This window comes from Podarcis erhardii (genome assembly GCF_964252035.2).
Source record: "Podarcis erhardii genome assembly, chromosome: W".
In the NCBI taxonomy this organism is placed as follows: domain Eukaryota; kingdom Metazoa; phylum Chordata; class Lepidosauria; order Squamata; family Lacertidae; genus Podarcis; species Podarcis erhardii.
In genome coordinates, this window is record NC_138506.1 from 10,990,317 (window position 1) to 11,016,129 (window position 25,813).

At 45.8% G+C, this 25,813-nt stretch overlaps 1 protein-coding gene across 1 annotated transcript in view; it reads right to left on the reverse strand.

The window, feature by feature from the left end:
• The window catches only part of LOC309333162 (large ribosomal subunit protein uL29-like), a gene marked incomplete at its 5' end in the record, with an annotated part of 111,151 nt that extends 94,165 nt beyond the window's left edge, over window positions 1-16,986 (reverse strand). The window contains 2 exons of the mRNA XM_081846563.1: window positions 16,109-16,245; window positions 16,975-16,986. Coding sequence (XP_081702689.1) covers window positions 16,109-16,245; window positions 16,975-16,986 — 149 coding nt within the window. The remainder of the gene's footprint in view (window positions 1-16,108; window positions 16,246-16,974) is intronic.
• Between the last annotated feature and the right edge of the window lie 8,827 nt (window positions 16,987-25,813).

Genomic DNA, 25,813 nt, shown 5'->3' on the forward strand with positions numbered 1-25,813 from the left:
TTTACAAACTGTAAACATAATCTTAAGACTCTAGTGTGCTGCGTATTGGTCTCTGAACACAGGATAGCGAGTCCGCTCTGTGAATCAAGGTAAACTTTTACTGGTAGTGTTACTTGCATCTGTAGATTTGCAAATACTTGCAGATACCATTCTATATCACGAGTGGCCTGAATGCATGCACATAATTCACTCTCCGTTGTGGAGAGATAAATAATGGTTTGCGTCTGGGACTTCCATTCAAATGGACACCCGTTATAACAGAACACCATACCAGACACACCCCTGCAATTATTTTGTTCCACTGCATGAGATGCATCACAGAAAATTTCAAAACCTTTGTCAATACTTGACGTAAACTGTAACCTATAATGTTTGGTATGTTTAAGGTACATTACCACTCTCTTAAGAGCAGAGAAACATTGCATAGTGGGCTTTTCCACAAATTTTGCCAGAAAGTGAAAAGCATAAGTTATATCTGGTCTCGAGATTCTTTGAATGAAATTTAGCTTGCCTATAGCAGAACGATACAAAGTTTTGTTAGGAAATGGCTTATCTTCACCTGTAAAGGTGAAACCACACACCATAGGCGTTTCCTTCCCATTTGCATTTTCTAAACATAGCATTTCAACAAGATCATCAATTTTTGCAGTTTGATGAACCAGAAAAGATCCATTTTTGCCTTTCTCAATTTGCATGGATAAGTAATTTTTAGCTACCTAATTCCACCACATCAAATTTCTTCTGTAACTGTGATACTACCTGTTCATATTCCTGTTTAGTTTTTGTAGAAATTAACACGTGATCTACATACACACATATTTTTGTTACAGAGTTTGCCCTTTCTTTTATAAACACACAATTGTCTGCCTTTCCTTGCCAAAAACCAATATCCAGCAATTATTTTGCTAAAGTTTGGTGCCAATTCCTTCCACTTTGGTGCAGACCATAAAGGAATTTATTTAATTTGCATACCAAACCTTCAGCGGCGTCTATGCCTTCAGGGACACGCATAAAAAATTGTTCTTTTAAATCTGCAAACAAATATGCAGTTTTTATATCTAAATGTTAAACAGAATGTCCACGTTGTGATGAATCTTTTAACAAAAGCTTAACTGTTTCATATTTTACACTTGGTGAATAACACAAATCATAATCTTGGAAAAGAGCAACCCCATTCCAATTTACAGTTTGTATCATGCTTCTGGTAATATGAAATTTGCCAGTTGCTGGGACGTAAATTCTGTACACCCCCGGCTGGTAGCCCATTAATTTTCCTTGAACACTACGCTCACCCAGTTTCTGCTTAGCGGGATAATGCATAATTACATCTGAACCCCAAATGCGTAGGTATTTCAGATTAGGGCGCTTTGTAAACAACATATCATAGGGGGTGACATCTAAACCAGAATGATAACTACAATTTTTAACATAGCAAAAAGCATTGAGCGCTTCAGCCCAAAAAACCTCGGGCAGATTAGCATCGTGCAGATATGTTTTAACCCCTGCCTGCAAGTCACGCTGCACAACTTCAACAAGCCCATTTTGCCAGGGACTTCGGGGGCAAGATAACTCATGAGTAGTCCCCTGCGCTTCCAGGAATTTCTCAAAATCCTCAGAAACAAATTCCCTGCCCCGGTCAGAAAACAGGTTCTTAATAGGTTTGTTAAAATGCATTTTTACCCAGCTGCAAAAAAACTTTGTACTTCTCAAATGTTTGTGACTTTTCAGCTATTGCACAAGTCCAACAATATCTACTATATTGGTCTATCAGTGTAAGCCAGTACTTAGAACCTCCTAATGATGATGGGAGTGGCCCAACTAAATCACAATGTACACGCTCAAATGGCTCAGTTACTTTCCTATCTGAGCACCTACCCTTGCGTGCAACCTTAATCTTATTCTTGCAACAGGATAGACATTGCATAAAGAATTTACATGGTTTTAAGTTGAGGCCATTAACGATATTCTTTGTCTTAATTACATCAGCAAAATTCAGATGTCCTAGAAGTCTGTGTGCCTCATGGATGCATCCGGAATGTGGCCTTACATTCCTCAACCCCTGGCTTGACTGTGCTGCTCTGCAATTTATAGGCGATTGTGAGTAGGTGCGAAAATGCAGTCTATATAAACCATCACAGTCCCGGGCATACAATAGACGTTTGTTCCCTTCAAAAAATTCACACATTGACTTTAAGAAACGCACAGTTATGCCTCGACGAGCAGAACACCTTACTGACAATAAATTATCTACTGACAGGCAGTAAATGCAGTTCGCTATTGTAATGTTTAAAGAGTCAAGTTTAACAGTACCCCTGCCAAGCGACTGCAAGACTTGTGAACTGGCTAAATGTACATTACCAATTTCCTCTTCGAAAGAAATAAACAAGCTTCAATCGTTGCAAATATGCTGGGATGCTCCAGAGTCCACAATAAAAGAATTCCACTTGGCACCTTTAATTCTTTTACGATCTGTTGTCCGAGCGTAAAAAGCTCGTGGCTTATTTCTGTCTTTACGATACAATGTCGGCTGCTGGGCTGACGACTGTGATTGACGAACAGAAACAGACTTGGGAGGGGGGCCGCTAGGGGGCACATCGGAAGATGGCCAACAATACCATCTCTCCAGCTCACACGAGGTCAATCAATCAATCAAACCTTTATTGCATTAGCATACAGCCATAGCAGGATAAAAAATAAAATAAAATAAAAATAAAAATAAAAAAATGCTAGAGACAAACAACCAAACAAAATTCAAAGCGATATTACTGCGAATGTATATAAAGCATATAATGGCCCCAAAATAGGCTCGGGACATTAGGTTAAAAAGGTAATAAAAGAATTAAGACAGGTCCAGGTCTAGGACACACTACCCCGTCAGAGTAGCCCTGAGTTTCAAGGCCTGCACTATAAAGATTGCCACCCCACGTGTAACTTGGGGATTTGCGTCCTCAAGAAGCGATTTCAAACAGTCTTCCTTAGATGTGATAGTGGACGGGATCAAGAGGAGGAGCTTAGTTCTTATTAGCTCATAAATAGGGCAGTAGAAAAAGAAATGTATGAAGTCCTCTACTTCATTCATTGTGCATGGACATAGACGCTGAGTAATAGGGGTCTTAGAGTAAATCCCCTGCAGGAAGGCCGTGGGTATAGAATGGAAACGGGCCATGGTAAACGCTCTTCTCAAATTGGGCTCCGTCAGGTCTATCAAGTAGTTGGCAAGTGATCTTACCACTTTCACTTTAGGGAGCCACATGGAGAGGCGAGCTGTGGTGGACTGTGCCCGGTCCATGGCCTCGTCTCTAGTAAGAATCCAGGCCCGGATTTTATGTTGATCCCAAGCTGACAGCGTGTCCAGATCTGGGAGGGAGTAGCGTGCAGTAATAGTCTCCATGGCCTTGGACCATTTATTGCTGTGAGAACAAGTTAAAAAGGCTTGCCTGGCTAAAAGGGAACCTGGGGCTTTGATTAATTTACAATAAAAACTAATAATTCTAATGTGGGCTCTCGCAACAATGGAGGGGAGGCCCAGTTCTGTTCTTAACTGTGCAGCAACCGAGCCCTTGGGGAGACCCAGTACCTTTCGTGCAAAGGAGTTTTGTAGAATCTCGAGCCATTGTAGTGTTTTAAAATTCCACCCCCAGATTGCAACCCCATACAGTAGCATCGGGAGGACTTTGCTGATAAATGCTTTTCTGATTGGTGGAACCAACTGGCTGCCTTTTGCATAGAAGAATTTCTCCAAAGCTTTGATGGTTCTACGGGCAGCCAGGATGGACATATTTAGGTGAGCTGACCAGCTAAGCCCATACTGAAAAGTGATACCCAAATACTTGAATGCTGAACAATATTCAATAGAGTGGCCCTCAAAATTCCAGAATGGCTTCCGAGTTTTCGTGCCAAAAGTAAGAATTTTGGTTTTGGCGAAATTGATTTTGAGGGAGTTGGTATCACAATATGTCATGAGCCCTCTGAGCATGTTGTTTAAGCCCTGCTTGGTTAAAGACAGTATCACCATGTCGTCCGCGTAGAGTAATATGGGGATCTTGAGCTGTTGTAAAGAGGGGGCAGATTGGTTTAGGGCCTTCATGGTTGTAACGATGTCATTGATGTAGAAATTAAATAGAAAAGGGGCCAAGAGGCAGCCCTGTTTGACCCCTTTATTCAGAGGGAAAGAATCAGAAAGGGCTCCCAGAGGGCCAAATTTTACTCTGGCCGATATATCATTGTGAATTTCCATAAGAAGGTGGAGGAGCCTCTTATCTATGTTGGTGTAACTAAGCTTCTGCCATAGCCTATCTCTAGGGATGGAGTCAAAAGCGGAGGTCAGGTCCACAAAAGCCGTGTGTAGTTTGCAGTTGAACCTGTTTACGTATTTATCAATCAGGGTAAATAGAACAAGACATTGGCCAGATGTACTATGACCTTTACGGAAGCCAGCCTGTTCCGGGTGGAATAGCTTTGTTTCTTCTGCCCACTCGATTAATTTCTCTAGCAAGAATCTAGAATAAACCTTGTATGAGATATCCAGCAGGCTGATAGGTCGATAGTTACGCGGATCTTGTGGGTCCCCTTTTTTATGTATTGGGATGACTATGCTCTGTTTCCAGTTAGATGGGATCTTAAGAGTAGCATTAATAGTGGTAAAGAGAGATGCTAAAATAGGGGCCCACCACGTCTGGTTCGATAGAAATACCTCCGGTGGTATCATATCCTCCCCCGGGGATTTATCCCCTGAAAGCATGCTGATTAGTTGTAAACATCTCTCTGGGGAAACTGGTTCCCAGGTGGGCAAGGCAGATGCTGGTAGAATAGAGACTACGTTTACTACTGGATCTGGGGCAGAATACAGCTGAGCAAAGTGAGAGTGCCAACTGGCTGCTGTGATGTTATTAACGATGAATGAGTGGGGTCTTAAACCTGCATTAATTAAGTTCCAGAATTTCTTGTCGTCACGGGTTTTAATGGCCACTGACAGCGCCGTCCAGCGTTCTTTCGCAAAGAGCAATTTCTTATGTTGAAGCAGCTTCTTGTAGTATGAACGGAATTGGGCTACCTCCCTGATTTTGCTCTGGGTGCTGTCAGCTTTCATATCAGACTGAAGAAATCTAAGCCAACTTCTGCACTGTTTGCATTCTTGGTCGAACCAAGTTTGATTCTTCCAGGTTACAGTCGCACTGGGAGGTTTCGTGAGTGAAGGAAGCAAGTAGGCTAGAATTTGCTGGAAAGTTGAAAAACGATTCACATTCATTGTTAACAGCTGAGCTTTCAAGGCTAGGATCTCAGGGGAATTTAGGAGGACTTTTATGTCTTGCTCCAGATAGGTATCCCACTTCTTACGTCCGGGGGCTAAGATCAGTGGGTCCTGAAGGTGGAGTGAGCTGGGAAGCCCCAGCTGTGTGTGGAGGAAGGAGATGGCGATTGGGAGGTGGTCACTTTCGGTTCTATTAAACACATTGAAACAATATGCCTTATCATTAAGTGCCGAGGAGGACCAGATGTAGTCTATAACGCTTGCCCCTCTCGATCCTAGAAAAGTATAGAATCCCCCGGACCAGTCTTTGGGTGTGCCATGCAAGCTGCGGAGCCCGCAGTTTATGGTAAACTCCAGTAGTATGATGCCAGCCCTATTGATGGTCTTATCATGTGAATTCCACGTAGGAAACCACTCCTCTTCAATGAATAATTGCGACTTATGGGTGAATGAGCTTATATCTGCTCCGATTCTGGCATTAAAGTCCCCCATTATAAGGATCTCTGACTTTGGAAATTCAGCCACGGATTTATCGAGGATAAATCTTAAATCCTCCCAAAGCTGATTTGAATGAGAATGGGAGGAGGTAGATGGATTGTACAAGTTTACACATATGAAGTCCCCAACCGGGCTGTTAGTGATGTGTAAAGTTTGTATGGAATTACTCTCTAACCAAAAGAGAGGAGAGATATTAAGTTGAAGGCCCTGCGCAACAAATGTTACCAGGCCACCACTAGGGCGCCCATACAAATGTGTTTTGGTCGCAGGAATCACAAAGGCGTCATAGCCCAGTAGGGATGGGGGAGGTGACGATTCTAGGCACCAGGTCTCTTGTATACCCATAATCTGGAATTTCGCTAAAAACTCTTTCATATTCCCACCATCCTGTTTGGACGTCCATCCCGCCACATTCCAGGATAGCACATTAAAGCAGTTTAAAGAGGGACTATATGCTAGTCAATTACTCTGGTTACTGGTGGGAGAGGCATTGCCGAGGGTCTGAGACGGCACCAGGCGTGATATTGCCGAAGGTATCGAAGGGGTGGTAATTTGATTGATGTGGCCAGCAGGGTCTTCAATAAGACCTGAGCTGTCTCTTTGCGCAGTGGCTTACTTAACGTTTATATGTTGGCTTGAAGAGGTTGCGGGTAAATAAGGTTCTACCAAAAGAGGTTGACTGGCAGAGAACGAGGATGTACAGTCATCTGACTGGGCCACACTGATTGAAGACTCCAGGTCAGGCATAGAAGAATAGGACAATGACGGATTTCCAAGATGAGGGGTGTTTGGCACATTGCTCTTTAAGACGGAGGGCGAGGTGGTTGATTGGAGATCTATTAGTAGAGGTGAGGGGGGACTGCGTTGCGACGATGTATGGGGAACTTCCGCCAGGCAGACTGCCATATCATCCGTTATTGGAGTCCCAGTATATGGCAGAGATTTCTGGGGTGTTAGCTCCTTCATGACTGCGTTCCTTTGAGTTAGTAGGTTACTATGACCAGATTTTGAGGGAATTTTTTCTTGAAGTACATGTGTAAGTTGCTGCTTGAGTATATCAAGCCTGTTTATAACTTCTTGCTGTTCTACTAATGGCAACTCGCCATAGGATGAAATAAGGCCCCTCTCCTCTGGAACAGCCAGATGGCTGGGCCCGCTTTGGTCATACTTCTCTGTTGCTGGGGTAGATAAACCAGGAAGCTTGGGCTGAGAGGGAGGGTGAGGTTCCCGGGTGGGCAGGTTGAGTTTCAAGGCTATATCGCGCCAGTCTGGTGAGCGGATACCTTTTTGTACGATGTTACGGAATAGAGGTTTAATCCTGGTGTCATGAAAGACTCTCGTTGGGAAGATGCCCCAGGTGGCCAAAAACGCTTTACGCCTAACCAGTATAGACGGAATTTTTGGTGACTGGAAGGAGAGCAGTACTTTTTGAAACCGATGGTGGTAGTTCAAAAGTTTCACTGAACTAAGATCAATTAGCGGAGGCCAAATCTGAAGGAGTTGCCTTAGATGATCTTTGATGTCTCTCGGATTATTCAACCTTGGGGACCTGGGGTCACTGCTGCGTATAGTTAGGCAAATTTTGTTTGCTTGTAGGATCAGAGATTGAGAGTCCAATTGAGCTTTTAATAGATGACCACCAGTACCACTTTCATGTCTAACAGGGGAGGTGCACCACTGTCCCTTTAAGTCCCTCGGAGGCAGAGTGAGGTTGTGCTGCAACTCCAACAAATGGGCCTCGAGCTTTTGGTGGAGGTTATTCACCTGCATGGAGATCCCATTTATGCTCTTAAAGATGCAACGCAGGGTCCTAGTTATTAATTGGAAATGGTCGAATCCCATGCCGTCACCCAGGGCCAACTCGGACTCCCCCTTCAAGGTGGCTCTCACTTCTTTATCATTATCATTAGCATTATTCGTTGCCTTCGAGTTCACCCCCTCCACCTCCATGTCGGCTGCGAGGTCAATCAAAGGATCAAAACAATTGTGAGTTTCAACCATGTAGCTATCTTCCTTGTTATTTCTGCTACAGTTAAGAAAGAAGGAGTCAATCTTGGACTGTTTGGACCTCGGGGGAGGCATTGCCTCATCCAAGTCCCTTGGCCGCTTTCCCATAGTGGAGATAAGGAGAAGTATCCGCAATAATATCTTAATGCACCTTAGAGAGTGTTGTAGAAGGCAGAGGAGTCCTCACACGAGGTAATTAAGAGGCTGTAATGGGAGTATGCAGCCTCCCTTGTTACCCCAAGAGAATGGGGAACGCTGCCTTGCCTGCTGTGCCCATATTTCACCCCCAGATTCGAAAGGGGGTGAGGGCACTAGGCACAAAAGCCCTCGTGTGGGTCAGCTCTCCTGGACGCTGTCTCTGATCTACGCAGCTAGTTGCGGGAGCTCAAAATAAACAATCGGAACAGAAGCAAACACACATACTTCAAGCGATGATCGGGAATAAGGACTGCTAACTAAAGAGATCTCTGGGAAGAGGAGCGACGGGCTGGACTAAATAATAAATCAAGAAGAGGAATAAATCAAGAAGATCAGTATTTCGGAGCGAGACTGAAAAGGGAGGGAGAGAAAAACCTTCTTTTTTTGTCTTATGTGAGTACCCAATAACCCCCCACCAAAAAGAATCGTTGCAATTACTGATCACAAGCAGGAGAAATAAGAACTGTGTGGAAATTAGTTACTATGCAAGGATGTGGCTTATGGGAGCACCTGGAAACGAAAGTAAATCCTTTGTGACGCAGCTATAAAAAGAGATTTATCATGGCAGGCTCACCCACAGGAATCCAGGGGGAGGAGGACTATGGCTGTTACTATGTTGGAGTGTGGGTTCGGCCTTAGCAGGGCCCCCTGAGAAAATTTATGAGGGAGCGGCGAGCCTGGGGAGATCAGGACAGACTGTTGGAATGTTTTGTACGGAGGTGTTGAAATGGCGTCTGTCTACTTTTATGGCTCTTGGACGAGTGTAAAACCCACAAAGGAAATAACGATGTTTGTCTTCAACCTGCTTGTGGAGATTATCAGAGATCACAAAGAAAGGAGATAACAACAAGAAGATGAGGAAAACAACAAAGAGAAGATTGAACAGAACTGTGAATATTATTTTGACAGAACTGTGTAATTAAAGCAGAAACAAGAGAGATGATTGGATCCCTTTCGGAGCTTTGAAGCATGGGTACCCCCAACAAAAATTTTAAAGAAATTGGCTGTGTAATTTGGAATTATTGTTATTTGGAATTAATGTAATGTGATTGGCCTGTTAATAAAATTTATTTAAAAAAGAAAAGAAACAGACTTGGGAGTACTTTGCTTTCTTTTGGATCTGCAGTCCTTTGCAAAATGTCCTTGCTTATTGCAGAACCAACAACGCTTGGCAGCTTTAAATGCCGTTGTATCACCACAAGTTTGCATATTGTGTTCCTCATTCTTTCTGGAAATAGGAGTGCTTATCGCGCAAGCCTCCCTTCTATCCAAATCGCCCATTAATCTTGCCGTTACCCCTTCCACAGTTAATTGTGCTGGTGGAACGGCAGATATCTGGCTAGCTACACCATCAAAGTCCTCATTAAGGGAACAAAGAATGATAAAAACATACTGAATATCAGGTATCTCCATGTCCCTTCGAATCAATTCACCGCTTATCGCCTCCAGACGTCTCAAGTGTGCCTCCAAATCACCACCAGGCTGCAACTTCCTCTGGTACAGCTGCTTGAAAAACATCAATGCAGCCGCTGACTCTTTTCTAATATGTACTGCTGCAAGACTGTCCCACATTTCTTTGGCAGTTTTCTTATTCCTTATATGGACTACTTGCTGGTCGCTGACTGCCAAATTAATTATCACCCTGGCTTTCACATCTCCTTTTGACCAAGCATTAGTCACAGAGTCAGGAGGGTCATCAGTTACATAGGTCCATACTTCTCTAGAGGTCAAAAGTGCCTCCACCCGAAACGACCATAAACTATAGTTCTCATCTGTCAGCTGTGGGAAGGTCAGAGCTTTCTCAGCTTCTGGAACTCTTCCAGACCCACAGTACCATGCAAACAGGAGAAGGGGTTTTCAAACCTTTCTCAAAGTCCAAAAATATGCAGTCATCCACTCAGCAGCTGGGCCCATAACTGATAGATTCCGCCAGGCCTTGCAGGACCCTGCTCCTCTTGGCGACTCGTTAGATGACCTTGTCGAGGACTAGAATAACCGGCTCTTGGCAGCCATCAATGAGATCGCGCCTAAGCACCCTCTGCGACCCCATCGAAACCAGGCCACTTGGTTTACTGAGGAGCTCCGGAAAATGAAGCGGGATCTCAGATGGCTAGAGCGAGTATGGCGACGGACTCATGACAGAGCTTCAAGAACACCATATAGGACGTTTATGAAAGAAATCTTACTTCGCAGCTTCTATTGCATCCACTAGCTCTCGCCCGGCACAACTTTTTAGAATAATTAGGTTGATAACGTCCTTAGGAGGACAACCAAATTTAAGCACAAATTCGACTCACAGCTGTGAGGCATTCGCAAGCTTTTTTGCGGAGAAAGTCCTGTTGCTCCGCCGTGACCTCCCTGCCAATTTACCATATTTTTCGCTCTATAGGACGCACTTTTTCCCCTTCAAAAATGAAGGGGAAATGTGTGTGCGTCCTATGGAGCGAAGACGTCATAGCCCCGCGACCCTCTCCCAGCTGGAGAGGTGACGCGCGGCTATGGCAGGAGCCTCTATAGCCGCGTGTCACCTCTCCAGCCGGGAGAGCGCACATGGGGCTAAAGAAGCACCCCGCGACCCTCTCCCGGCTGGAGAGGTGACGCACGGCTATGGCAGGAGCCTCTATAGCCGCGCGTCACCTCTCCAGCCGGGAGAGCACGCGCGGGGCTAAAGCAGCCCCCCCGTGACCCTCTCCTGGCTGGAGAGGTGACGTGTGGCTATGGCAGGAGCCTCTTTAGCCGCGCACCACCTCTCCGGCCGGGAGAGCGCGTGTGGGGCTAAAGAAGCCCCACTTACTCTCTCCCAGCTGGAGAAGTGATGCGCGACTATGGCAGCAGCCTCTCCGCTGCACCTTTCCGCTGCTCCCTGACCTGCTCTTTGGGGCTGGTGGTGGGCTTCTCCCCACCAGCCCCAAAGAGCAGGTCGAAAGGAACCTGAAGCCTGGAGAGCGAGAGGGGTCATTGCGCACCGACCCCTCTCGCTCTCCAGGCTTCCAAGGTAGCCGCCTGAATGCACCTTAAACGGCACCTTGTTTTAGAGCGGGAAAACAAGAGGGGGAAAATTCCCCCCCCCCTCTCTGCGCAGCACCTCCTGCTGCTTCGCTGAAGGGACGCTGGGCAGAGAGGGGGAGAATTTTTTTTTCTTGTTCTCCCCCCTCTAAAACAAGGTGCGTCCTATTGTCCAGTGCGTCCTATGGTGCGAAAAATATGGTAGATACAGTGACAGAACTGGAGGCCCCTCGACTGTCTTCAGGTCCAGTGTTGGACCATTTCGATCAGATACTCCCTGCTGATGTGGATAGATTCCTCCAAGCTGGTAGGCCCACCACTTGCCTCCTCGATCCGTGCCCATCTTGGCTGATTAGGGCGTGCCCAGATGTCGCGCGGACCCCCCTGCTTGAAATTATCAATTTGTCCCTTGGCATGGGGACATTCCCAGGGGAGCTGAAGGAAGCAGTGGTCTGTCCGCTCTTAAAGAAAACTTCACTAGGCCCTTTAGACCTATCCAATTACCACCCAGTTTCAAATCTTCCATATCTGGGTAAGGTAATTGAGAGAGTGGTTGCTGAACAGCTTGGTAGGTTTCTGGAGGAAACATCGGCTTTAGATCCATTTCAGTCCGGGTTCTGTCCTGGTTTCGGGATGGAGACGGCTCTGGTTGCCCTAACAGATGATCTCCGTAGACAACTGGATCGAGGCGGGTTGGGACTGCTGATTCTTTTAGATTTATCAGCAGCCTTTGACATGGTCGATCATGATCTTCTGGACCACTGCCTCGCCGACGTGAGGATACAGGGCATAGCCCATAAATGGCTGTGCTCTTTTATCTCTGGTCAGGACAGAGGGTGGCGCTAGGGAGGGAGATGTCATTGCGCCACTCCTTGGTGTGTGGAGTGCCACAGGGAGCGATCCTCTCCCCAATGCTTTTAACATCTTTATGCGCCCCCTTGCCCAGATTGTCCAGAGCTTCGGGCTGGGTTGTCACCAATATGCTGATGACACTCAGCTCTATCTGCTGATGGATGGCCACACTGACTCAGCCCCGGACACACTGACCAGATGTTTGGAAGCTGTGGCTGGATAGTTTCGTGGGAGCCGATTGAAACTAAATCCTTCGAAGACAGAGGTCCTCTGGCTGAGTCAGGATGGTATGGGGATGAGAGACCAACTCCCTTCTCTTGCGGGGGCCCAATTAGTGCCATTGTCTTCTGTTAAGAGTTTGGGTGTAATCCTTGACTCCTCCCTTTCCATGGAGGCACAGGTTACAGCAACAGCCAAGACGACATTTTTCCACCTTCGCCACATCAAGCAGTTGGTGTCAGAGCCTCCGCTACAACAGAGCTGATAAAGCTCATGCTCCGGTCGAGTCCTTCGGAATCGCCTCCGACAATACACTAGGTAACAATTTTTTACTTTTTGAATGTTGTCTAGATTTCTACAACTGATTTAGGGTATTTTTGCACTGCTGAATCAGGAAATGGTATCTGTTTCTCTCCATCAGGTCAGGTTTACTGTAAACTGAATGGTGGGCATTGATAAAGGTAAGTACACATAAATTGCATGTTGCTTCACCATTTTTCAAACTTCAGAGCTTGAACTTCCATTTCTTGGAACTCCTGGAATGCTCAGCGGCAGGGAGGTCTCTCTTCAGAGTCCAACAGTAGTCAGCCATCATGAATGCGTCCCAGCGACCCTGATACCTGGTCTCCATCTCTTTCATGTCCTGATGGAATCTCTCCCCCTGCTCGTCACTCATTGAATCCAGGTTCTCAGGAAACCGGTCCATATGTGAAAATAGGTAGTGCAACTTGACGCTCATGTTGCAGCCCAGGTTTCTGAAAGCAGTCAGCATGTTGTTGACAACTTCTGCGTAGTTTCTGGCCTTATTGTTGCCAAGAAAGTTCTTCACTACCAGAACAAATGCCTTCCACGCTTCCAGTTCCACTTCGTTCATTGAGTTTCCGAACTCTGGATCTCTGATGAGCTGACGGATCTGAGGACCGTCAAAGATGCCAGCTTTCAACTTCTCCATGGTCAATCCTGGAAAAGCCTGGCACAAGTAAGTGAAGCAGTCACCATCCTTGTCCAGAGCCTCGGTGAACTGCTTGATTAAGCCGAGCTTGATGTGCAGCGGTGGGAAGAGTATTCTGTCTCTGTCCACCAGAGGGTCGTTGATGACGTTCCTTTCTTTGCAAGGCACCAATTCCTCCCGCACAGGCTAGTCCTTCTTCGTGTAATGCTGAGCACGGTCCCTACTATCCCACATGCACAGAAAACATGGGTACTTGGTGAAACCAGACTGTTGTCCCAACAAAAAGTTCACCATCTTCAGGTCAACACAAATAAACCACTTATGCTGATCATAACCAATTTTCTCCAGCACATACTTCACCGCTTCATAGTTCTCCTTCAGTGTACTCGAGTGAGCCAGGGGTATAGAGGCAAACTGGTTGCCGTTGTGTAGCAGAACACATTTCAGTGATCGCTTGCTGCTGTCAATGAACAGTCTCCAATCTTTGGGTTCGTACTGTGGCACTCCAAGCTTGAGCAGAAGCTGCGCAATATCTGCACAGTACACCAAGTCCTTCTCTTTCGAGAAAAAACGGAGGTACTCTTGATGCCTGTTGCAGAAGAAGCTGATGCGAGCACTGCCAGAGAGGAGATTTTTTCCCTTCAATCTGGATGCCAACAGTTCGGCAGAGTCCTTTGACAAGTTGAGGTCGCGAACTAGATCATTCAACTCCTTTTGGGAAAATGGATGTGGAGCATCATCTTCAAGAACCACTTCTTCTTCTTCATGTCCTTCAACACTGGAGGCATCTCCGTCACTAATGTCAGGAAGTTCTCCGAAGATATGCACTGGAATTTCATCACAATGAGCTACAGGACAACGTGCTGATTGAAGATCAGGATACTTGAGGCTGCTCCGGTTCTTTCTGTTGATCCCAGCCGCACCAATTTATGGAAGATTTCGAGGTTTTATGACTTCAAACTGATCCCTTTTCGACATAATCACCCAGAACTATCGGACCTGAATACTTCTTGTCATTAAAATAATCATTTCCAATCAAAACAATTCTTCGACATGGCATTTTACGCCCACCAACTTCTTCTAAAATGCTCCACACAAGCGTACATGTGAACAAAAACGTAAAAAAAGACATGTGGCCATAGCTCAAAAACTTAACCTGATTGAGCAAAACCAATGTGATTTTTGGATTCAGCGCATCAGATTCGTCCTAAATCAACTGAAAAAACGCAGACAACAAATTTGTTGTTGACCAGTGTTACGACCTGAGCCTCTGATGGGCCTCTAGGGACGTTTCCCCATTCAGTAGAGAATCAAAGCAGCAGAAGTGACCTGATTTATGAGCTACATCGCTATGCTTTATTTTCCTAACTACACAGACAGAAAAGAAAACATCCTCTCTCTGTGAAAGGCAGAGAGCAACTGGAAAACAAAGGAACAGGAAAAAATAACATCACATCTGTCTCCCATCTTCCATGAGACTTCCGACAGTCTGGAATGTCTGGAATGCAAACAGAGTCTTGTGACTCCAAAGCAACTGCACAGTGGCACAAAAAGAAACTAATAGTTGGTCCCTTACCTTTCCCGCCCCGACCTGGCCACAGTGATCCATGCGACGGTCACCTCCAGGCTTGACTACTCTAATTCACTCTACGCGGGGCTGCCCTTGAAGCTGTCCCAGAAACTCCAGCGGGTGCAGAATGCTGCAGCAAGGCTCCTCACGGGGTCTCTGCCATGGGAGCATATTCACCCAGTGCTTTTCCAGCTGCACTGGCTCCCGGTGGAGTACAGGGTCGGATTTAAGGTGCTGGTTTTGACCTTTAAAACCCTTCACAGCCTAGGACCCTCGTACCTACGGGACCGCCTCTCCTGCTATGCCCCACAGAGGACCTTAAGGTCCATAAATAGCAACACCCTAGAGGTCCTGGGCCCTAAGGAAGTTAGATTAGCCTCAACCAGTGCCAGGGCTTTTTCAACACTGGCTCTGGCCTGGTGGAATAATCTGCCTCATGAGACCAGGGCCCTGCGGGATCCGATTTCTTTCCGCAGGGCCTGTAAGACAGAGTTGTTCCGCCTGGCCTTTGGATTGGAATCAAATTGATTCCCTCCCCCTCTTTCTTTTTTCCTTTCTCCTCCTGTGATGAGGCTGCATTTTAATGTTTTAATGTTGTATTTTAATCTTGTTTTCTAAGTTGTATTCATTCAACTTGTTTTTATTATTGGTTGTTAGCCGCCCTGAGTCCGGCCTTGGCTGGGGAGGGCGTGGTATAAATAAAAATTATTATTATTATTATTATTATTATTATTATTATTATTATTATTATCCATTTTTCTTTCGTGTTGTGTCTTTTAGACTGTAAGCCTGGGGCAGGGACTTCTATAAACCTGTGTGTTAGCCTTGTCAGCTAAAAAGGTAAGTGGGTAAAATGGCTTCAAAGTAGTGCTGTACTAATGAGCTGTGGTGTCAGTTACTTGGGTGGGCCAACCCAACCTATTCAGCTTAAGAAATGGGTGAATCCAATGGTCCATTTAGCAATCTCCTATATTCAGCAGTGACCAACCCAACTTCATAGGGAGAAATCAAAAGCAAGATGAGTCTTTGCCCTCAACACCTGGTAATCAAAGGTGTACTGCTCCTGAATACAGAAGCTAAATTTGGCAGTCAGAGCTACTCACTGAGCAGAGGTCTGCCTCCATGGGTGCAGATACATCATACATATAATGCCACTTTAATGGTCATCGCTTCCCTTTCCCCAAATAATCCTGGGAACAGTAGTCTGTTGTGGATTCTGAGAGTTGCTGGAAGAGCCTTAGTAAACTACAGTTTCCAGGATTCTTTGGAGTGGTGTAAGAGTGCTTTATATGTATTGTGTGGATGTGACCCATCAATTTGTACCAGTCTGAAACAGACACTCTCCCTGCTGCTCTGAGAGGCTGCCAGTTATGCATAGAAACATTAAAAGCTTGGCAGTTAGGGTTGGGGGGGAGGCAGCAAATTTAATCTCTGTGTGAAAACGACAAAGGGAGGGCTGCAAGCTTCCAACGCTGAAAGGCTCTGCTTACAAATATCAGGCACCCAGGTCCCCAAAATGTCAGGGCTTGTAGCACAGCTGTGGTGGTGAACTCACATCTTTGAAAGTTTGGAGGCTGCTCCACCAGTCACCTTGGCGACCCGCAGCTGAGAGAATTCCACCTTGAGGTCATCTAGCTGCTTCAGCAGCTCTTCCTTCTTCTTCCCTCGTAGGTCACGGGCTTTGATTTTGGCCTAGGAACAAGATTAAACATGGAATCAGAGCAAGACAAAGGAGTTCACTGGGTTGTACCCAGTTCTACTCAGAGCAGAATGTGTTTAACTAAGGTCCATTCATTTCAATGATCTACTGTAAGTAAATGCAGTCAATTAAGGCCGCTCTCTGTTCTGTCCTTGAAATACCACTGTATAAAATCTTCTTGAGGACCAAAGTTAAACTGCATACCACAATAAAAAAAGTTTTTTAAAAGCCCTTTCAAGTTTAAAAAACCCTCAAGTTGTTGGGAATTATCTGAGATACGTGGTGCTATTTCCATGGAGTTGTAGGAAAATGCCTATTCCCATCACAGAGCTAAAACTCTCTCTGCTCCCCAGGGCAAGAGGGACTGACTGTTAAACCACTCTGGGAATTGTAGCTCCAAGAGGAAACAGGCCTAACAACTCTCATAACACTTAACATACTACAGCTTCCAGGGTTCTTTGGGGAAAGGCATGGCTGTTTAAAGTGGCTTTAAAAGTACACTGCATATGGGGCCAAATTACACACTAGTATTACTGATCCCTGCCATCCAAATCAGCAAGGGGCTTTCAAGGCGGTTCATTCTGCTGTCTCAGGCATACAGGACATGAATTCTGTGGTCACCCCTGTATATGGGGTGGTGAAATACATGCATTTCCAAAGGAAGCATTCTGTGCTCCCAGTTACACATTATGGTGCCTTCCAGATGTTCCACTACCACCAACCCTAGCAAACATGCCCAATGGCCTGGCATTACAGGAGTTGCCCCAGAATATCTTCAGGGCATCATAGTGGCTACAGCTGCATTAGAAGGTCTAGCTTAGGATAATTGGCACAGCGCACACTTAGATACACCAGATAAGATGTGGAACAATATTCTCTTAACATGCATTAGTAACACACAGTAAGGAACAAAGTTTGGATAAGAGATGTGCGAAAAACAGAAAGGCATTAACTAAAAAAACCCAAAAAACAGCAGAACATGGATATACTCTAAGCTACCTATAACAGTACACAATACATCCTGCTCTTACATCTCAGCCAGAGTGAAAATCAGCCCACAGATGTGGCAGAACTGTGTAACAGACTACCTTGGAAAGTGATGGAATCTCTTTTGTTAGGGGTCTATACAGACACCAGGTAGCCACCAGAGACCTGGAAAAGCTGGAAATGTTGGGTAACTGAACCTGAGACCACCTGCAAGTGTGATAAGAATTTTAAAGTCTTCGATATATAAGAAATGTTCATAAAGGTACCAACCAAGCACATACATAGATCAGCACAGGAAGACTGACCTAAAACCATTTTTGATTCCCAAACTGACCAAATGTTTTCTCTGCAAGGTCAAAGGAAAATGGAAAAGCCTCCCCATTGTCTTTTCCTTCACAAATTCTGTCTTAAGGGTATGTCTGTCTGTGTTTGAATAGGGTGTGAGCCTGTGACCTGGCTCAGGAACTGAGTATTTATCATTACAAAAGACTGGCCAGGCTCCCCAGGCAATCCAATCAAGTGACCATTAAACAGGTAACCTGCCAGACAGGAGATAAACAAGGGACTCAGATTTCTGCTGTAGACCGCCCTTTCTGTGATGTATGTATGATGTTTGTGGGGGTGGTCTTGCGCTCCAGGGCAGGGAATTTAAAAGGTCTATATAAGGGCAGGCACACATTGGTTCTGGGGTCCTCCTCCTTTCCTGCATGTGAGGGGAGCACCCTGTTGACAACAGATCAATAAAGATCAGGCTTGCTAGCAGCTTTGCTTCTCAATATTTTCTGGTTGGCCTCTGTTATTTTCTCCTACCAATAGGGAACCCATGTAAGGACTCTATACGGGCTCTTGGATACCCCATAAGGGGAAAAGGGCAGATTGATTTTTGTTTACAACACAAATAGCACCTCTGTTCCACCACTCAGTTTTGGGCCACACATGCTTTGAATTGATGCTGCAGACATGCAAACTAAAATAAACTACTAAAGACAATCGGAGACGCTGGACTGCATGAGTGTTACAGTTGCTTGAGCAGTCACCTTATCTCTATACAGATAACACTCAGACTCCTACAGGCTGGAGCAGAAGAAGCGATGAGCAAATTCCACCCCCTCCTTTCTGAAACACTGTCAGCAGATTCTTGCAATGGGAGGTGTCAGGGATCGTTTTGCAGGAGAGGGGGGAAAGACAGGAATGTACAGAGAGCCTCCTCCTCTGTTGAGCAGCTGTACTTTGTCAGAGTCGGGGGAGGAAAGGCCGTCGGGAGACACGGAAGATGAGAAAGGGAGGAATCCAAAGGCTGCTATCAGAGAGCGAAAAGAGCAGTCTGCGTCACTTAGTTTGTCACGGAAGGAAAAGAAAAGAAGGGGGGCTTCCGGGGTTTCTCTGCTGGAGGGGGAACAGGCGTGGGGCACTTCCGGATTCTGCTAGTGATTGAGACAGACATGCTTTGAAAACCTCCGCACTGTACATAGTTTTGCACTCAATAAATCCTGTAAAAGACAGGCTGGAGTCCCGAACTGTTATCTCCGCAAGCAGCCATTAATCTTTCTGACAGGAGGGGTGAAATATCCACATCCTCCCCCTTTTCATGCCAACCATTGCAGAATCTAACATAACCGCAATTTATATACATACACCGAAAGTTGTTCCTTTTTAACAACTTTCGTTAAAATATCTGCAGGTATCTCTTTCCCCGGCATATAAGACACTTTTACAATACCGTTTTGGATACATTCCCTAGCTCGATGAAGTTTGATCTGCAGATACTTCGTCCTCTGCTTGCATCCTTCTGAGTAGAGCAACGTTATACACGCTTTATTGTCCTGATAACCTTGAACAGGACAAGTGACCTTTACTTTTATATCATCAAACAGTAGCTGTAACCACTCTATGTCCATGAGGGAAAGAGTTAAGGCGTTAAGTTCTGCTTCGCAAGAACTTACTGTTGCCTGCTTCCTACAAGACCAATCAAATAGGCATTGATTGTACAGATAGCACACACCTGATGTGCTTTTGCCATTAATTGTGTCACTGCCAAAACTGGCGTTGGCATAAATTTCAAGACCTCCAGATTTTTGACTAGTAAGTCTCAGTCTGTAATCCACAGTTCCTTTTAAATATCTCGCTATTCATTTCAGCACTTTCCAATCATGAACTGTGGGTTGGTTCGCATGTCTGCTGAGCAGATATACACTCACAGCAATATCAGGTCTTGTACATCTTGCTATAAAACTGAGTTTGCCTAATACACTCCTGAAAAGTGTTGTATCAGGAAAAACATCAGCATCAGCATCATGCTGATAACCTGAGACCATGGTGGTGTCTACTGCATTAGCATCGCTCAGGTTCAACTTTTCAATGATATCAGTGATTTTACGTGTCTGATGCCGCAAAACATCACCTTGTGCATTTCTCTCTACCTCTAGCGAGAGAGAATTGCTGACTTCTCCTAGGTCTTTCATATCAAAATGCTTCTGCAGCTTTTCTAGAGTGCTTTTGTATATATTCTCATTCTTCCACAAAAATAATATATCATCTACAAAGCAAATGCAGTAGAGCTTGTGCTGATTGGACTCTTTCACAAAAACACAAGAATCAGCCTTCCCTTGCTGAAAACCTAGGGAAAACAGCACTTCAGTCAGCTTGGTGTGCCAGCATCATGCACTCTGTTTTAAACCATACAGGGATTTTTTCAGCTTACAAACCATTCCCTGTTTTATCTGCACACCATCTGGCAGTGACATGTAGATATTCTCAGTGAGAGCTCCATACAAAAATGCAGTATTTACATCATGATGAGAAATGGTCATACCTTCCTCAGCAGCAATTTTCATCAACAGCCTAACACTCTCAAACTTTACTGTTGGTGAATATGTCTCATGATAGCCCTGATCAGGTATTTGAGAAAAACCTTGTGCCACTAGTCTGGCTTTGTATCTGACTATTTTTCCATTCTGATCAGTTTTTGTCTTGTAGACCCACCCGCTATCAACACACTTCATGCCTGGTTCTGCTGGAACCAATTCCCAAAGTATCATTTTGCTTTAGGGAATTTAACTCGGCTTTCATGGCATTCAGCCATGAGACTGGAGACGGACACGTCCGACCGCGCCATTGGAGCAGTCCTTTTGCAGCCCGGGGCCAAGCAGAACTGGAGGCCGTGTGCCTTTTTCTCAAGGAAGCTGAGCAAGTCGGAGCAAAACTACACAGTGTATGACCGAGAACTGCTTGCGATCTATGCGGCATTTCGGCAATGGAGACATCTATTGATAGGGGCGCGGCACAAGATCCAGGTCCGAACTGACCACAAGAACTTGGAATACTGGCGGACCGCGCGAGTGCTCAACCAGAGACAGATCAGATGGTCCCAGGAGTTTGCCAACTTTTCCTTCGAGATCCGATACGTGCCGGGAGAGGAAAACGTAAGGGCAGATGCTCTCTCCTGGAAACCGGAGTACATGGAAGGAGAGGGACCACCAGAGACCAGGCACGTGTTCCCCGAGGACCGGTGGGTGTGGGGGGGAGCGTTGGTTGGGAAACGAGAACTGCCAGGGCTCACCAGAGACGATGAGTTCGCTCAGACAAAAATCAAGGAACTCCGGGACGGTAAGGAAGACAATGGAGGGTTTGAGGAAAAGGAAGGGCTACTGTACTATAAGGGGGCGCTGTATGTACCGGGGGAGACTTTGAGGGGGAAGGTACTTAGACAACTCCACGACAACCCAACAGCTGGGCACTTTGGACAGCACAAGACCATGCTACTTGTCACCAGACAGTTCTGGTGGCCAAAGGTGAGGGAAGACGTACGAGAATATGTACGAGGGTGCGACCGATGCCAGAGGGCTAAGGGGGAAAGGGCTGCCCCCGTGGGGTTACTGGAACCCTTACCTACACCGGGAAAGCCCTGGGAGGTGGTGTCCATTGATTTTATGACAGATCTGCCCAAGTCAAGGGGAAAGACAGCCGTCATGGTAGTAGTCAATCTACTGACTAAAATGTGCCATTTCATAGCTTGCTCACATGCAGCAACGGCAGAGGAGACAGCTAGGCTGTTTGTGGATCACATTTTTAGACTGCATGGGGCTCCCTCGAGGGTTATCTCGGATCGCCGGAAACAATTTACTTCCCGGTTCTGGAGGAAGCTCATGAGCTTGCTACAGGTTGAGGTGAGCTTCTCGACGGCGAGGCACCCAGAAACCAACGGACAAGCCAAAAGAGCGAACGGTATACCCCAGCAATACCTACGCTGTTATGTCAGCGAGAGACAGAACGACTGGGTAGAGAAATTAGCTTTGGCTGAATTTGCGTACAATAATGCTGAACACGTGTCCACGGGAATGAGCCCTTTCATGGCCAATTACGGGTGTCACCCCAGGGCCTTCCCGGGGCGGGGGGAGGAAGGATGGAGTGTACCCGCGGCTGAGCAATTTGTGGATGAAATGGAGGCCTTGCACCAGCAACTCACGGGTTCACTAAGGCAACCCAGCCAGGTGTTGGCACTGGCTTACGCACGAGCAACCCCTAGAATCATTACAGGACTGATATCTACAATTGTACACATAAGAAAAACAGGATAAAGCCTCAACCCGAAAGGGATTGGGTAGGCCCGAATCGTGCAACAGAGTTCTTATACCTTGTTGCAAGGTTTGGTTCACTCGTTCACACAAACCATTTTGCCATGGAGATTTGGGCGTGGCAGTAATGTGCTCTATGCCCTGTTCAGTAAGAAAACTCTCAAATTCTTCTGAACAAAATTCTCCACCCCTGTCAGTGAACAAACAATGTATGTTCTCATTGTGTACATTCCTAAGCCATGCACAAAATTGTCGAACCTTAGGGAAAGCTTCAGATTTCTTTTGCAGCACATAGACCCAAACATATCTTGAATGGGAATCTATCAGCACCATGAAAAAATGTGAGTTGCCTCTAGAGAGCGCTAGAGGTCCCACCAAGTCAGCATGTATGACTTCATAAGGTTTCTTGGCTTCTCTCCCAGATTTTACACCTTTGGGAGCTTGCTTAGCCTTATTTTCAGCGCAAGAAACACATTTCATGTGGTAAGGACAATTTTTCAGTTTCATGCCCTCAACCATACTTGGCATTTTAGCTACTGCCTGGAAATGCAAATGACCATAAAGACGGTGGTACTCATGAATACATTGATCATGCAGCTTCTTATTCTTATCTACAGAAATGTTACAGCATGTCTTCTCAGTTGCTTCAGCAGCTGTACCTGTAACAATAGGCAGTTGATATAAACCATTAACACATTTGGCATACAGAATGAGCTTGCCATCTCAATGAATTTCACAACGAGATCCAGCAAAAACCACCTTGAACCCTTGATAATCAAGCTGAGAAACACTCAAAAGATTGTCCTGAAGATGAGGAGGATACAAGACATTCTTAATCGTTGCATTAAGGCTCTTTAAAAACACAGTTCCTTGAGCCAAACTTCTGAAAACCGTTCCATCTGCTTGATGAATTGCTTTCTCTTGCTTCTCAAGATGAACAAAGAGATCCTTATCTTTAGCCATGTGGTTGGTACAGCCAGAGTCTATGACAAAAAAATCTCCACCCACGTTGATTGGAGCAGCGTGAGATCAAAGCCTTTGATGTAGCTGGCCCTTGGGGATTTCGTCCTCCTCCCCCTCTGCCTTTGAAGTTGCCCTTCTTCTTGGAAGTTTTCTTACACTGGAAACTCATATGGCCTTGAGCTCCACATGAAAAGCAACGCCGCAATTTAAGAGCTTTAGCAGCACTTTCACTTTCCCCTGCTGGAGACTTAGGCACATTTTCAACAGCATTGTCCCAGCTTTCTCTAACAGCCTGTCTGCGACCCCACTCATTCAAGAGCACGCTATACACATAATTTTCTGTTAGCCGGTCAGAAGGCATAGTAAAAATTTGGGCAGCTATACCATCAAAAGAATCATTTAGGCTATTTATCATAAACATTGCAAACACAGTCTCTGAAATATTCAGGTCTTGCTGAACAAGGTCCTGTCCAAGGCGTTTTAATTGGGACAGATGGCTGGACAAATCACCATCTTTCTTTAATTGCAGCCTGCATAGCTTCTTGAAGAAAATCACGCTGGAACCAGCACCTTGTCTCAAATGCATATCTCTCAGTTTATGCCAAACAGCCCGTGCAGTCTCTTGACCCTCTAAGTTTACCAACAAGTGGTCTGAAACACTCAAAACAATTGTCCCCGGGCTCTCATGTCTGCAACATGCCACTCAGGCCATTCATCTGCATCCTCCGGGGGGGGGTCATCTTCTATTGTGTGGAATAGCTTTTCCCTCTGTAAAAGCACTTTCAATTTGACCTGCCACGTTGGATAGGTCTCGGGCGTGAGGAGAGGAAAGGATAGAGCCATCTGGCCGGAATGTGCACAGGCCATGTCTGCTATTAATTAAAGCAAGACACTTCCCTACGTGCAACACAAATAAAGCCTTGGACTCCTTCAGCCACTCTCTCTCCCACTCAGAGCGCAATTAACAGGCAAACAGGGATGCTATCTTCTTCTCTTGGCAGTCAGCAACATACCTCCATAAATCAAGCAGCAGCAGCAGCAGCGTGGAAAACAGCTCCAGAAACTCTGCTTCTAGGCACCGCAAATAAATCCAACATGCAGCTTCTGTTCTGCCATCCGGCATTAGCGTCAGAAGCCACTGGGCCCCATAACCAATGTCAGCTTCACCTCTGAGCCAGTGCCAACGACTGAGCTCAACCTCTTCAGCCCCGACTGAGCCAGGCAAGCTGGGAAAGCACTTCCAGAGACCTTCCACTGCAGGGAGCAGGTCTAAGTGCTGTGGACTCACAACTTAGAGCTGTGAGCACCAAACTCAGTTCCAAAGGTCAGCGGAGCACAGCAGAGTATGAACCACACGAACGACGGTTCTGAAATATAACTTCTTTTATTCTTCTACAGCTACTGAAAAACTAAAATAAACTACTAAAGACAATCGGAGACGCTGGACTGCATGAGTGTTACAGTTGCTTGAGCAGCCACCTTATCTCTATACAGATAACACTCAGATTCCTACAGGCTGGAGCGGAAGAAGTGAACTGCATCCAAGAGTATTAAAAGAACTGGCAGATGTGATCTCAGAACCACTGGCACTCATCTTTGAGAATTCCTGGAGAACAGGCGAAGTCCCGGCAGACTGGAGGAGGGCAAATGTTGTCCCTATTTTCAAAAAGGGGAAAAGAGAGGACCCAAATAATTACCGCCCAGTCAGTCTGACATCAATACCAGGGAAGATTCTGGAGCAGATCATTAAGCAAACAGTCTGTGAGCACCTAGAAAGGAATACCGTGATCACCAATAGTCAGCATAGATTTCTGAAAAATAAGTCATGTCAGACTAACCTGATCTCGTTTTTTTGACAGAATTACAAGCCTGGTAGATGAAGGGAACGCAGTGGATGTAGTCTACCTTGATTTCAGCAAGGCATTTGACAAGGTGCCCCATGATATTCTCGTAAAGAAGCTGGTAAAATGCGGACTTGACTATGCTACCACTCAGTGGATTTGTAACTGGCTGACTGACCGAACCCAAAGGGTGCTCATCAATGGTTCCTCTTCATCCTGGAGAAGAGTGACTAGTGGGGTGCCACAGGGTTCTGTCTTGGGCCCGGTCTTATTCAACATCTTTATCAACGACTTGGATGATGGACTCAAGGGCATCCTGATCAAATTTGCAGATGACACCAAACTGGGAGGGGTGGCTAACACCCCAGAGGACAGGATCACACTTCAAAACGACCTTGACAGATTAGAGAACTGGGCCCAAACAAACAAGATGAATTTTAACAGGGAGAAATGTAAAGTATTGCACTTGGGCAAAAAAAAATGAGAGGCACAAATACAAGATGGGTGACACCTGGCTTGAGAACAGTACATGTGAAAAGGATCTAGGAGTCTTGGTTGACCACAAACTTGACATGAGCCAACAGTGTGATGCGGCAGCTAAAAAAGCCAATGCAATTCTGGGCTGCATCAATAGGAGTATAGCATCTAGATCAAGGGAAGTAATAGTGCCACTGTATTCTGCTCTGGTCAGACCTCACCTGGAGTACTGTGTCCAGTTCTGGGCACCACAGTTCAAGAAGGACACTGACAAACTGGAACATGTCCAGAGGAGGGCAACCAAAATGGTCAAAGGCCTGGAAACGATGCCTTATGAGGAACGGCTAAGGGAGCTGGGCATGTTTAGCCTGGAGAAGAGGAGGTTAAGGGGTGATATGATAGCCATGTTCAAATATATAAAAGGATGTCACATAGAGGAGGGAGAAAGGTTGTTTTCTGCTGCTCCAGAGAAGCGGACACGGAGCAATGGTTCCAAACTACAAGAAAAAAGATTCCACCTAAACATTAGGAAGAACTTCCTGACAGTGAGAGCTGTTCGACAGTGGAATTTGCTGCCAAGGAGTGTGGTGGAGTCTCCTTCTTTGGAGGTCTTTAAGCAGAGGCTTGACGACCATATGTCAGGAGTACTCTGATGGTGTTTCCTGCTTGGCAGGGGGTTGGACTCGATGGCCCTTGTGGTCTCTTCCAACTCTATGATT